Source organism: Equus przewalskii, chromosome 4 (genome assembly GCF_037783145.1).
Source record: "Equus przewalskii isolate Varuska chromosome 4, EquPr2, whole genome shotgun sequence".
Classification (NCBI taxonomy): Eukaryota; Metazoa; Chordata; class Mammalia; order Perissodactyla; family Equidae; genus Equus; species Equus przewalskii.
In genome coordinates this window covers 9,529,966-9,543,750 of record NC_091834.1, presented here as the reverse complement: position 1 = coordinate 9,543,750, position 13,785 = coordinate 9,529,966, and the positions used below count along the sequence as shown (strand labels likewise).

General features: G+C 42.3%; 1 protein-coding gene across 1 annotated transcript in view; it reads left to right on the top strand.

Moving 5' to 3' along the window:
- LOC103540610 (uncharacterized) overlaps positions 1-13,733 on the top strand; it is a 90,926-nt gene extending 77,193 nt beyond the window's left edge. Inside the window, exons 8-11 of the mRNA XM_070615432.1 lie at positions 2,153-2,256; positions 3,231-3,345; positions 3,458-7,100; positions 7,211-13,733. Coding sequence (XP_070471533.1) covers positions 2,153-2,256; positions 3,231-3,345; positions 3,458-3,969 — 731 coding nt within the window. The 3' untranslated portion in view covers positions 3,970-7,100; positions 7,211-13,733. The remainder of the gene's footprint in view (positions 1-2,152; positions 2,257-3,230; positions 3,346-3,457; positions 7,101-7,210) is intronic.
- The last annotated feature ends 52 nt before the right edge of the window (positions 13,734-13,785 follow it).

Below are 13,785 nucleotides of genomic sequence, written 5' to 3'. Positions count from 1 at the left end.
ACATGATCCTATATGTAGAAAATTCCATGGATTCCACACACATAAAACCAAAACTCAGACCTATAAACAAGTTTAGCCAAGTCACACATACAGATACTGAACATAGAAAATATCAATTGTATTTCTATGTACCAGCAATGAACAATTTGACAATGAAAGTAAAAAAACAAAACAATTACATTCACAATAAGGCCAAAAAGAGTAAAATACTTAGAACTTAATTTAACAAAAGAAAAACAACACATATATGCTGAAACCGTAAAGCAATGCAGAAGGACATTAAAGAACATCTAAATAAATGTAGGGAGAGTCCATGTCCATGGATTAGAAGATTCAGTATTGTCATGATGGCAATTTTTCCCAAATTGATCTATAAATTCAATGCAGCAGGCATTTGGGGCAAAAGTTAACAAGCTCATCCTAAAATTTATATGAAAACACAAATGACCTAGACTAGCCAAAATAATTTGACAAAGAACAAAGTTGGAAGACTGTTATGGTCACCCTGCAAAAGCAGTGGTGGGAGGGAGCCCCCCAAATGAGATTTGGATGTTGAGACTGACGATGCCACACACCCCAGAGGGTCTGACAAGTTTTGTTACTTACAAAATTGAGGTCTCAGGGGACAGCAGGGCAGGCCTTTCAAGCAAGGCCGTACGGTACCTGATTGCAAAGTTACATAAAAATAAAATCGCAGTCATCAAGCCAGTGTGGTCCTAGGGCAAGGAGAACGCACAGGTCAACGGAGAGAACTGAGAGTCCAGACATAAACCCTTATATTGTCGGTCAACAGGTTTTTGAGAAACGTGCTGAGTTAATTCAATGGTGGAAGCATAGTCTTTTCTACAAATGGTGCTGAGACAACTGACATCCATGGGTAAAAGAAGGAATTTAGCTCCTTACCTCCTCCATACAGAAAAATTAACTCAAAATAGCCAGGAGGGGGTGCTAGAAGGTAGTCTAAGTAACTAAATGTAATCAAAATACTGTACTTTTTGAGCGGGAAGCAGGAAATTGAAAACAAATAGGAAGTATAAGAACATCACATTTTGCATTCAAATGCAACGGCCCAATGAAGACAGAAGTTAATCCCTGAATAGCAAACAGTCAACTAAGTTACTTAGGGCACAGGCCCTGGAAACGGGCAGACTTAGTTCAAATTTTTGGTGTGCTCTTTATTAGCCAGGCAACCACGAGTTAAGTTACTTAACATCCCTAATCCTCTGTTTCATCTGCAAAATGGGGATCAGTAACACCTGCTTTATGATTTCAAGGAAGGAATAAATACACATAATGTTTGACATTCATTGAAGGATATTTGTAATCATTTCATGGATCAGTGATTTCTTTTATGACTTAAAAAAATTAACTTTTACGAAAGTTGAGCCGCTCAACTCAAAAGTGCTAGAAGAAATTTCTACTACCTTTTGAGGTCCACCACTATTAATTCAATAACTGCTCTTCAAGAATATCTTCTGCTCTTTGCTTGCTGGCATGTAAGGGTTATTTTTGAGTTTCTGCAAACTTTCTGACATTTTCTTCATGATCCTTTACACGTTACAATTTAAAAAGAAAATCTATAAATATGTACTGAGTTCTATGTGTATTGAATGGATGGTGACATGGGTTTTGGGATTTGTTGGACTTGGGTTTGAATCCAGGCTCTATGACCCACTTCATAAGTGATCCCAGCAGGAGAAACTTTTTCTAAGATGCCTATGATCTCATCTGTCAAATATGGTGGATTATAACTACTTTGAAGTATTGTTATAAGGATTAGTTTGTTACAAGAGTTAAATTGTACCTAAGACTGTCTTAGATAACGTCTAATTAAAAAACAACCAACTTGGCACAATCCCTGACACGTGGTGGATGATGAATCCAGAAGAAGCGTCATTGTTCCCACTTACAGAGACTTTCCCAGGACACATCCTCTAAGTGGCAGTGCTTGGACTCGAGCCGTCATGCTCTTTTTCAAAGTAATATAACCTCACAGAGTTACAAGGTCTCACGTCAAACTCTCCAAAGGGTCCTTTTTGGCAGCTCCTTCCTGAGAAGGACCATCTCCCCTCAGCTCACTGTATCAGATTATGTCATTGGCTTTCCAGGGAGCTGGGATCCCAGGCTGAGCCCATGACTGGTCCATTCACAGGGAAAGGAACTCTGGAAGGCTGGCACCACGTGGAGCGGATCAGAACCTGCAGTTCCCTGAAGACCGCACGCGCCTGGCAGTCACAGAGCCCGTGGGAAGAGCAGGCAGGATGCGAAGCTTTCATTGAGGTTTCTGGGCTACACTCAGCTTCCCTGGAAACAGTGCCTGCCCATCCCTGCCCCAGCACTGGCAAGAGATGCTGCTGCTGTCTGGGAAGCTGCAGGGTGGCACAGCGCAGCACAGGGCCCAGGGACAGGAACTGGGCCCCTTTGTCCACCTAGTGTGGCTTCCTCTCTCCTCCACTGTCAACTCCTATTTTAGTCTCATGTGATGAGTAATGATTTGATTAGAGTCATTGCTTCCCATCCATGTCCGAGGCCAGACTGAGTGTATGAAAATGTTCACAGACAGGTCCTTTTAAACTTGTATGGAAAGAACATACGCTGTATGGCGTGAGGAGCAGTGCAAAGGTCTGCCCCAGATACAAACCTGCGAACCTCAGGCCACCAAAGAGGAGGGCCTGAACTTAACCACTATGCCCCCCGGCTGGCTGCCTCCAATTTCTTTTACTAAAGCAGGTTCAGTGCTTGTCAGCTTTGCTGTGGGTGCCTCACAGTTTACTGACAGATGTGAAAGGAAGGTGGTTCAGGGCGAGAGTACAGAGGCTGCATCCCAGGACAAGCGCATGGAAGCAGCATGAACACTGAACCCTGAGTTGCAGTGAAGTCCCCCGACTCAGGACCACTACCTGCACCAGGGGACATGGAGCTGCCTCCATGGCTCTCCTGCCCCCTCCATTGGCTCAGGCTGTCCCTCCCTCTGCTCTGGGTTCTCAGGGCTCCTGGCTCCTCCTCTTCTGCAGAGGGCCTGCTCTCAGCCTGCCCCAGGAGGCCCTCAGGAAATGGGCTCAGCAGAGAGGCAGAGTTCCTCCCAAGGCCTCCGCCAGCCCCACCCCCTCTGGGTCCTCAGCTGAGTGGTCTTCTTGGAGAGCCCCTCAGTCACTGTGTGCCTGTGACAGCTGTCCTGAGCTCGGCTCTGACTCCCTTCTTGTGTCCTGGGCTCCCTGTCTTTGGAGCAGGTCTGGAGTGTGAGAGGGTGTCTGCCCCTCCTGTCATCTGTCCCTTTCCTTCTAAGGCCCGAGGAGGAAGGCATGCTGTGGGCTCTCACCCTCTTTCTAGCTTTCCTGGCTCCTGGTAAGTGTGCTGCCTCTATGCTCCTGGGATTTGTCTCTTTTTTGGCAACGGGAGGCCGTACTGAGGGATTCTATTAGCTCTTCCTCGTTACTTTTTGTTGTTCCCATTGCAGCCACTCAGGTATCTTCCAACATGGAAGGGATACAGATAGTATTCACCAGGCAAGCTGGGTCATCTGTTTTGATCACTTGTGATCTTAAACAAAGCAGCGACTACATCCACTGGTACCGATTCCAGGAGGGGATGGCCCCACGACGACTTCTCTACTACCACCTCTCCAGCTCAAAGGTTGTGGTGGAATCAGGAATCAGTTCACAGAAATACCAAGCTTATCAAGGCACAGGGAGGACCTGTAATCTTTATATCCAAAGTCTGGAAGAAAGTGATTCTGCTCTGTATTACTGTGCTTCCTGGGAGAGGCACAGTGATACAGACCTCCTCAGTCCTGCACTGAAAATTTTGCTTGTGGTTGACAAGAGCAGCCTTGACACACAGGATAGACCAGCCCCTGCCTCCCATCCTGCCCTGAGTTCACTGTGCTGTGAACAAAGCGAGACTCTGAGCTCAGCGCCCAGTCTTCACCCTCATATCCCACTGGCCTCCCTGCTCCCCCATAAACCATAGCAGTTTTCTAAAGAAGGATCTCCCATCTCCAGGCCTTAGGCAAGCAGTCTGGCAGACAGCATGTTCTTTCAGCTCTCCTAGGAGCTGGTGGAGTCCATTCAGTCTGCTTCCTGGGACAGAAAATGTCACCTAGGCTTGATCTGTTTGGGGAGACATTTAGCAGAGCAATGTGGGAAGGCTAGTGGTGCCTAATCATTTATCCAATCATTTCCCAGAGAAATGGCTGGGAAAGGAGCTCCTGTCTTACTCAGGAGAATGAGAAGTGATGGAATGAAAACTTTGGACTTCATGATGACTTCAAGCTGGGATCTTATTTATCTTTTGGACAAACTGATATTTCCCTCACCATAACCAACCATGGCACTATTGAGACAGTAAAAGTGTAGGAACAAGGTGATTGCTGTAGAGATGCCAACCATGGTATTCTACTCACAGCTTCTTTCGAATTTCAGCCTCACCCAGAACTGCTTTGTCTTAGACAAGTAAAGCCAAAGCTCCCTTCACCCCTCCCCCAACCTTGACCTGGCCACGTCCTAAACTGGAATGAGTCTATCAGATTGTTTTTTCTCAATAATAAAATTAAGGGACTCTTTGGGTGAACAACCAGACAATGAATAGTCTATATTTGAATTGAAAAGTCATATAGGAAAAGGGTTGTGGCTGCCATATTGGTCCAGGTTTAAGGATATAAAATTAATACTGAAGTACAGAAATGCTGGATTCACACTTGTGTGGTCTCTTGCATATTGGATCCTCCAACTTTCTGCCAGATCTCTTAACCTTGACTCCAGCTTAGAGTTGAAGTTCCTAGAACAGTGTTTCTCAAACTGTGGTCCATGGCCCACCTACATCAGAAGCACTTGGGATGTTTGAATAAAAGTACAGGTTCTGGGTATCATCCTGTGAGATAAGTCAGAATTTTAGGATGAAAGCAGAAATGTGTGTTTCTTAATGACCTCTGCTCTGATTCTTATTCCAATTGGTTTTTAAGAACTGCTGTATTGGCAGGAACAGATAGGGTGCCCTTTCTCCCTCTGAAATGGGCTGGTCCCAGCCTGACACCAGAATGCATTCTAGAAAGGTGCTCATGGGCTTCCTGCCAACACACAAAGCCCTCCTCTCTTATGGCACCCTGGATGCTGCTGCTCTAACAGGTCATCACATTTCTCCATGACATTTGCACCAGAACCACAAGTGGAAACTCCACTTCCTTCTCACTGCTGTGACCTCAGGCAAGAAGAATTGTCCAGTGCATGAACCAGCTTTAACTTGCTCTACTGTCTGACGAGCCATGCACTTCTACTATTTTGCAGATCTATGAAAGTTTATTCCTTACCTTGCAATATTTAAAAAGCTTGCTCCTTACCTTTAAGCATAAACATATTCTTATTTATATTTTTCTAATAGTGTTAAGGTTTTGTTCTGCACATTTATGTTTCAGATATGCTTTGAATTGAAATTTTGTGTATGGGAATAAGGTAGGAATCTGAGTATGGAGATCCAATTTCTCCTCCAAATTATTGACCAATCCATTATTTCTCACACTGCTCTTCATCGCCACCCTTGTGAAAACTAATGTTCCAGAGGCTCACACAGCCCTTTCTGCTCTCTCTCTTCCTTCTTTTTTTTTCATATTCTGTTCAATGAATATATTCTTCCACCAACAGTACCCTCTTTTCATTACTGTAGCTGTATATATTTTACAGTCTTGTGGAGTAGTTTTCTTTTGTTACTTTTTAAGGAATTTTCTTTCCACTCTAGTGTGATGGCATTTTCTCCTCTCTTAGCTGTAAACCACCCTGTCCAGCAGGGATGTGCTGGGACTCCGTGGCACTGAGCTGCTTCCTGCATAGGGACCTGGAATGTTCTCTTGTAGAGCTGCTGCTGCAACACCTCATGTCTCTGCACGTGTGGTCCCCAAGGCAGAAGGATGAGCAGCCCCACTCCCCTCCCTTCCTCCTTTCCCAGCTGTCTGTTAGGATGGCAGAAAGGAACCACCTGAGAGAGAGGCCAGAACAATGATGGAGAGGGCATTTTTCTCCATTCTACTGTGAATACTGTAAACATGTGTCCAAAGACATTTATAAAAGCGAGGGGTGAAAATCTGCACACACCACTCAGTTCTCCCATGAATTCACTATTCTTGTTTGATCACCTATCTACCCATCTGTGAATCCAAGTAAATCACAGATATGGGTACACTTCCCGAGAGGAGGGCTGCGTAATAAAACACAGGATGCCCAAGGATACCTGGATTGCAGATAAGCAATAAAAACTTTTTCGGTTCGTGTGTGCCCCAAGTATTGGATAGCACTCTGCATATTTTTTTGTTACTAAACCTGCTAACTCTATGTGAGATGGCCTTTTTCCTAGAGGATGAAGAGAAATCATCTAAGAAACTGGCTTGCCACACACACACACATAAACACACATAGACATATACACACACATCCATTTGACTTTGAGGAGATTCAAATGTTCATTAACATAACTGATCCTAATTCTTTTACTAAAGCAGGTTCAGTGCTTGTCAGCTTTGCTGTGGGTGCCTCACAGTTTACTGACAGATGTGAGAGGAAGGCGGTTCAGGGTGAGAATACAGAAGCTGCATCACAGGACAAGCCCATGGCAGCAGCATGACCACTGAACCCTGAGTTGCAGGGAAGTCCCCCGACTCAGGACCGCTCCCTGCACCAGGGAACACGGAGCTGCCTCCATGGCTCTCCTGCCCCCTCCATGGGCTCAGGCTGTCCCTCCCTCTGCTCTGGGCTCTCAGGGCTCCTGGCTCTTCCTCTTCTGCAGAGAGCCTGCTCTCAGCCTGCCCCAGGAGGCTCTCAGGAAATGGGCTGAGCAGAGAGGCAGGGCTCCTCCCCAGGCCTCTGAGAGCCCCACCCGCTCTGGGTCATCAGCTGGGTGGTCTTCTAGGAGAGCCCTCACTCACTGCTGCCTGTGACAGCTGTCCAGAGCCCTGCTCTGACTCCCTCCTTGTGTCCTGGGCTCCCTGTCTTTGGAGCAGGTCTGGAGTGTGAGAGGGTGTCTGCCCCTCCTGTCATCTGTCCCTTTCCTTCTAAGGCCGGAGGAGGAAGGCATGCTGCGAGCTGTCGCCCTCCTTCTAGCTTTCCTGGCTCCTGGTAAGTGTGCTGCCTCCATGCTCCTCGGATTTTTCTTTTTTTGGCAATGGGAGGCGGTACTAAGGAATTCTATTAGATCTTTCTCATACTTTTTGTTGTTCCCAATGCAGCCACTCAGGTATCTTCCAACATGGAAGGCACACAGATGTCACTCACCAGACAGGCTGGGTCATCTGCTGAAATCACTTGTGGTATTCAACAAACCAGCGACTACATCCACTGGTACCAACACCAGGAGGGGACAGCCCCACAACGCCTTCTCTACTACCAACTCTCCAGCTCAAAGGTTGTGGCAGCATCTGGAATCACTTCACGGAAATACCATGTTTCTCGAGGCACAGGGATGACTTGTAAACTTTCAATCAAAAATCTAGAAGAAAGTGATTCTGCTGTGTATTACTGTGCTGCCTGGGAGTGGCACAGTGATTCATACCTCCCCTGTCCTGCACTAAAAATTTTGCTTGTGGCTGCTGAGAGCAGCCTTGCCACACAGGCTAGACCAGCCCCTGCCTCCCTTCCTGCCCTGACTTCACTGTGCTTTGATCATGAGAGATCCTGAGCTCAGTGCCCAGCTCCCATCAGCAATGAGGCATAGCACTTTCCTAAAGACCCAGCTCCCATCTCCAGGCCTTAGGCTATCAGTCTACACACAGCATGTTCTTTCAGTTCTCCCAGGAGCTGGTGGAGTCCATTCTATCTGCTTCCTGGGACAGACAAATTACCACGAGTTGATGTGTTCCGGGAGACATTTGGGAGAGCAACATGGGAAGGCTAGTGGTACCTAATCATTTATCCAATCATTACACAGAGAAAATGGCTGGGAAAGGAGCTCCTGTCTTACTCAGGAGAATGGGAAATGATGGAATGAAGACTTTGGACTTCATGAAGACCTCAAGCTAGTATCTGATTTATCTTTCAGCAAACTGATATTTCCCTCACCATAACCAAGCATTGCACTGTTGACACAGTGAAAGTCTAGGAATAAAGTGATGGTTGTAGAGATGCCGACCATTGTATTCTACTGACACCTTCTTTTGAAGTTCAGCCACAGCCAGAACTGTTCTGTCTTAAACTAGTAAAGCCAAAGCTCCTTTCCACCCTTCCCCCAACATTGACATGGTCAAATCTTAAACTTGAATGAGTCTATCAGATTATTTTTTCTCAATAAGTAAGATTAAGGGATACTTGGGGTGAACAATCAGATAATGCATAGTATGCATTGAACCGAAAAGTCACTTAGGAATGTGTTGTGGCTGACATATTGGTCCAGGTTTAAGGATATAAACTTAGTACATCAGTACAGAAATGCTGGGTTCACATGTGTATGGTCTCTTGCATGTTGGGTCTTCCAACTTTTTGCATGAACTCTTAGCCTCAACTCCAGGTTAGAGTTTAAGCTGCTAAAACAGTGTTTCTCAAACTATGGTCCCTGGACCACCTGCATCAGACACACCTGGGAGGTTTGAACAAAAGTAGATGTTTTGCATGACATCTGACAAAATATATCAGAATCTTAGGTTGGAAGCTGAAAACGTGTAGTTTTCCATGACCTCCACACTGATTGCTATTCAGTCGATTTTTAAAAACTGCTGTCCTGGCAGTAACAGATAGCGTCAATTGTCTCCCTCTGAAATGGGCTGCTTCCCAGCCTGACACAAGAATTCATTCTAGAAAGGCGATCGTGGGCTTTCTCCTAACACACAAAGCCCTCCTCTCTTATTGCACCCTGGATGCTGCTGCCCTAACAGGTCATCACGTTTCTCCGTGACAATTCCACCAGAACCACAAGTGGAAACTTGTTCCTTCCTTCTTCTGTGACCTTGGGCGAGAAGAATTGTACACTAAATGAACCAGCTTTAACTTGCTCAAATGGACCAGGGACGATGTATTTCAACTATTTTTCACCTTTCAGAAAGTTTGTTTCTTATCCTGAAGCATAAACATATTCTCATTTGTATTTTTCTAATAGCGTCAAGACTTTGTTGTGCACATTTGTTTCTTAGATCTGCTTTGAATTGAATTTTTGTCTATGGGAGTGAGGTAAAAATCTGAATGTGGGGATCCAATTTCTCCATCAAATTATTGACTAATCCATCATTTCTCACACTGTTCGTCATTGCCACCCCTGTGATAACTAAGGTTCCAGAGGCTCACCCAGCCCTTCCTGGGCTGTCTCTTCTTTTCCACTGTGTGTGTTCACTTACACGAGCCAGTTTCTCTAAGGAAACAGCTAGAGCTGGAGTCATTGTGTATGCACAACTTCACCTTTACAAATGGGGCTGAATCCCTATTTTGTCTATTCCTGTGCCAGAAACACAGTTTTCTACTTAGCATAGCTATATAATAATTCCTGCTTTTTGGTAAGCGAGTTTCCTTGCTTTTTCTTTTTTAAGAAAATTTTGTTAGCTTTATTTTATTCATGAATAAACATTCAATATATGTACATTTATTTATTTACTAAATAATAAGTCACAAGAAGTATGGTAGAGATGCATAATGTATATTAGAAAACATACACCAAAATAAACCATTTAAAAATATGTGATAAAAACACATACAAATATTAGTTCCAACATTCTTCCCATACAACCATGTATGTATTACATACTCCACTCTGGAAACCACAGCACCATCAACACCAATGCCTAGAACACATTTCATTCTAAATTCTTCCTATTTCCTAACTTAGCATACATCCCTAAGACAAATCATACTCAATGTCTTCTTTTTTCTTCAAACCAAATTCTTACAATCCCTTTATAGTACAGCTTTGTTTCATTCTCTGAATTATTTATGGGGTTATGAATGGACACTGGATGGTGTCTTTTCATACTCTTTAAAAGAAAGTACCCCTAAACCTGATAAATCTTGGGCTTGGTTAAGTCTTTAAAGAGACCTTTGCGAGGAACGTCCAGGGAGCCCGACTGTCATCCTCTGTTGACTGAGAATACGAGTGTGGCCTCAGAGAGTTTCATTATCTTCACTGGTTGTAAACATGAGGTTAGTGTTATGAAAGGGCCTGGCCCTGTGCCTGACATGTCCTGGGTTCTCTGGATGACGTTGCTAAATTTGAAATGATGGGTTCACTCCATGAAAGGTGCGCACACTAGAAAGGAGGGAGGGATGTCCTGATCCTGCCTCAGTGCTCACGGTCCTGTAATATCGAAGGGGTCACCTTGGGAGCTGTTTCCCATCTTTAAAAAGGAGAAACAAGGAGGCTTGTGGGAGGATGGGTTCGCCTTTCATCTTTAAGTGTCTAAGCTTCTGTGATTCCTTAGTAAACCTAAGACTTGATTTTAAAAATGGGGTGACTAATTCTAATAAAAGACAAATGACTTCCTAAGAAAAAATATTTATTCAACACTCAGTGTTATAAAGTTATAAACTGGAGATAAAAGAAAGAAAATAGTATCCACTGTCCTCTCATCAAAATATTGATCCTTCGCAATGCCCTGTCTTGCCATTTTTGAGGACATGGTGCTAAAACATGAGGACTTGCTCCTGCTGCCTGGCCCGCCCTGCCCCCTGGTTCAGCATAGGCTTCTTCCTTTGGCTACAACACACACACCCCTGATTCCAGAAACGGTAAAACTCCCCATAATTACTACTTTATGTAGACCCTGGAGAGCATCTACTGCAATCTGCCCAGTTTTGAGGTGAAACAATAATCCCACCACGTCCTGGGCATTTCTGTGCATCTGGGACAGGGCTACATGCTTTGCTCACATCATCCTGTTTACTCTCCAGGCAACCCCGTGAGCTCCCGTTTTATAGATGAGGAAAAGGTGGTGACATAACTTGCCCAAGACTACAGAGCTATCATGTTATTTGTGTTTCTGTGTTCTTTGGATAAATAGTCAAAAGTGGAATAGATGAATCATGGGATATTTTTATTTTTAATTTTTTAGAAAACTCCATACTGTATTCAGAACTGACTGCCCCAGTTTACATTCCCTCCCGCAGTGTATGAGGGTTTCCTCTGTCTACAGCCTCATCAAAACTTATCTGTAGTCTTTTTAATAACAGCCATTCTGGTGAGTGTGAGATGATATCACATTGCAGGTTTGATTTGCATTTCCCTAATAATTAGTAATGTTAAACATGTTTTAATGTGCCTATTGGCCATCTGTAAATTTTGTTTGGGAAAATGTCTGTTCATGTCCTCAGCCCAGTTTTTTTTTTTTTTTTGAGGAAGATTAGCCCTGAGCTAACATCCACTGCCAATCTTCTCTTTTTGCTGAGGAAGACTGACCCTGAGCTAACAACCGTGCCCGTCTTCCTCTACTTTGTACGTAGATGCATGGCTTGATGAGTGGTGCAGTTGCATGTGATTGTCCACTTTCCTCAATTCCACATATTGAAGAGACTTTCCTTTCTCCATTGTATGTTCCTGGCTTGTTTATTGAAGATTAGCTGTCCATTGATATGCTATTTTATTTCTGGGCTTTCAATTCTATTCCGTTGATCTGTGTATCTGTTTTTCTGCCATACCATATTGTTAGGATTACTACAACTTTGTATTATATTTTGAATTCAGGAATGTGACACATCCAGTTTTGTTCTTTTTTCTCAGGATAGCTTTCCCTACTCGGGGTATTTCCTTACTCCATATAAGTTTAGGATTCTTTGTTTTATTTCCATGAAAAAAGTCATTGGGATTCTGATTGGGATTGCACTGAATCCACAGACTACTTTAGGTAATATGCACATTTGAAGTATGTTAATTCTTCCAATGCATGAGCACAGAATATCTTGCCATTTCTTTGTGCCTTCTTCAGTTTCTTTCAACATTGTCTTACAGTATTCAGTGTCCAGGTCTTTCACCCCCTTGGTTAAATTTATTCCTAGGTCTTTTAATCTTTTTCTTGCAGTTATAAGTGGAATTGTATTCTTGATTTCTGTCTGCTAGTTCTTTGTTAGTGTATAGAAACACAACTGATTTTTATATGTTGAGTTTGTACCCTAAAACTTTGCTCTTTTCATTTATTATTTCTAATAGTTTTCTGGTGGATTCTTTAGGGTTTTCTCTCTATAAAATGACGTCATTCAGAAATAGTGACAATTTTACTTCTTCCTTTCCAATTTGGACACCATTTATTTACTTTTCTTGCCTAATTGTTCTTGCTAGGATTTCTAATACCATGTTGAATAAGAGTGACAAATGCGTGCATCTCGTCCTCCTCCTGTGCTTGGGGAATAGTTTTCAGTTTTTCACGAATGACTATGATGTTAGCTGTGGGTTTTACTTATATGGCCTTTATTATATTGAGGTATTTTCTTTCTATACCCATTTAACTGAGAGTTTTTATCACAAATGTATGCTGAATCTTGTCAAATGATTTCTCTGTATCTATTGAGATGATCATGTGATTTCATTTTTCATTTAGTTAATGTGGTGTAACACACTGATGGATTTATGGATGTTGAACCATACTTGCAATGCTGGAAGAAATCCCACTTGATTATGATGCATGATCCTTTTAGTGTATTGTTGTATCCAACTTGCTAAAATTCTGTTGAGAATTTTTGCGTCTATGTTTATCAGCGATATTGCCCTGTAATTTTCTTTTTTTGTGTTTTCTTTGTTTGTTGCTGGTATCAGGGTCATGTTGAACTTGTAAAATAAATTTGGAAATGTCCACTTGTCTTCAATACTTCGGAAAAGTTTGAGCAAGATGAGTGTTAAATCTTCTTTGAATGTTTCGTAGAATTCACCAGAGAAGTCATCTGGTCCTGGAGTTTTATATTTTCTGAGGTTTTTGATAATGGTGTCAACTTCCTTGCAAATGATTGGGCTATTCAGATTATTTGTTTCATCTTGATTCAATTTGGGAATGTTGTTTGATTCTAGGAATTTATCCACTTCTTCTAGTTTATCTAATGTGTCTGCATATGTTTTTTCACGGTATTCTCTTGTAATCCTTTGTAGTTCTGTGATATCTGACGTAATTTCTCCTCTTTCATTTTTGATTTTGTTTATTTAAGCCTTCTCTTTTTTTTTTCTTAGAGCAAGGTAAAATTTTATCAATTTTGTTTATCTTTTCAAAGAACCAGCTTAGTTTCATTGATCCTTTCCATTTTCATTTTAGTCTCTATTTCATTAACTTCCAGTGGGATTTTTATCATATCCTTCCTTCTACTGATTTTGGGCTCCATTTATTTGTCTTTTTCTGGTTCCTTTATGTGTAACGTTAAACTGTTTATTTGAGATTTTTCTTGTTTTTAGAAATAAGCCTGTATTACTATAAACATTTAGCATATTTACTCCATCCCATATATTTTGGTATGTTGAGTTTCATGTTCATTTTCATTTAGAATTTTTTTTCTGTTTTGATTTCTTCCTTGATCCAATAATTATTCAGTATCATATTTGTGACTGTTCCAGCTTTCTTCTCTAGTTGATTTCTACTTTCGTATCATATGACCAGAAAAGATGCTTGATGTCATCTCAAATTTAGCTTCAAATAGAGAATCTAATATTTCATAGCAGATAAAATTATATAAATTTCTTCTTTTATTCCAGGAAAAGTAATCTCATCACAGAAATCTATTTCTTATTTGGCATTGCTGGGTAAGGAATCATATTGACACATGGTAAAAGTGGCTTTACTAAAAATGAAGAAATTTGTTCACATTTCTCAAGTATATTTGTATTGGTATATTTTCATTTCAGTTACTGAAGAGT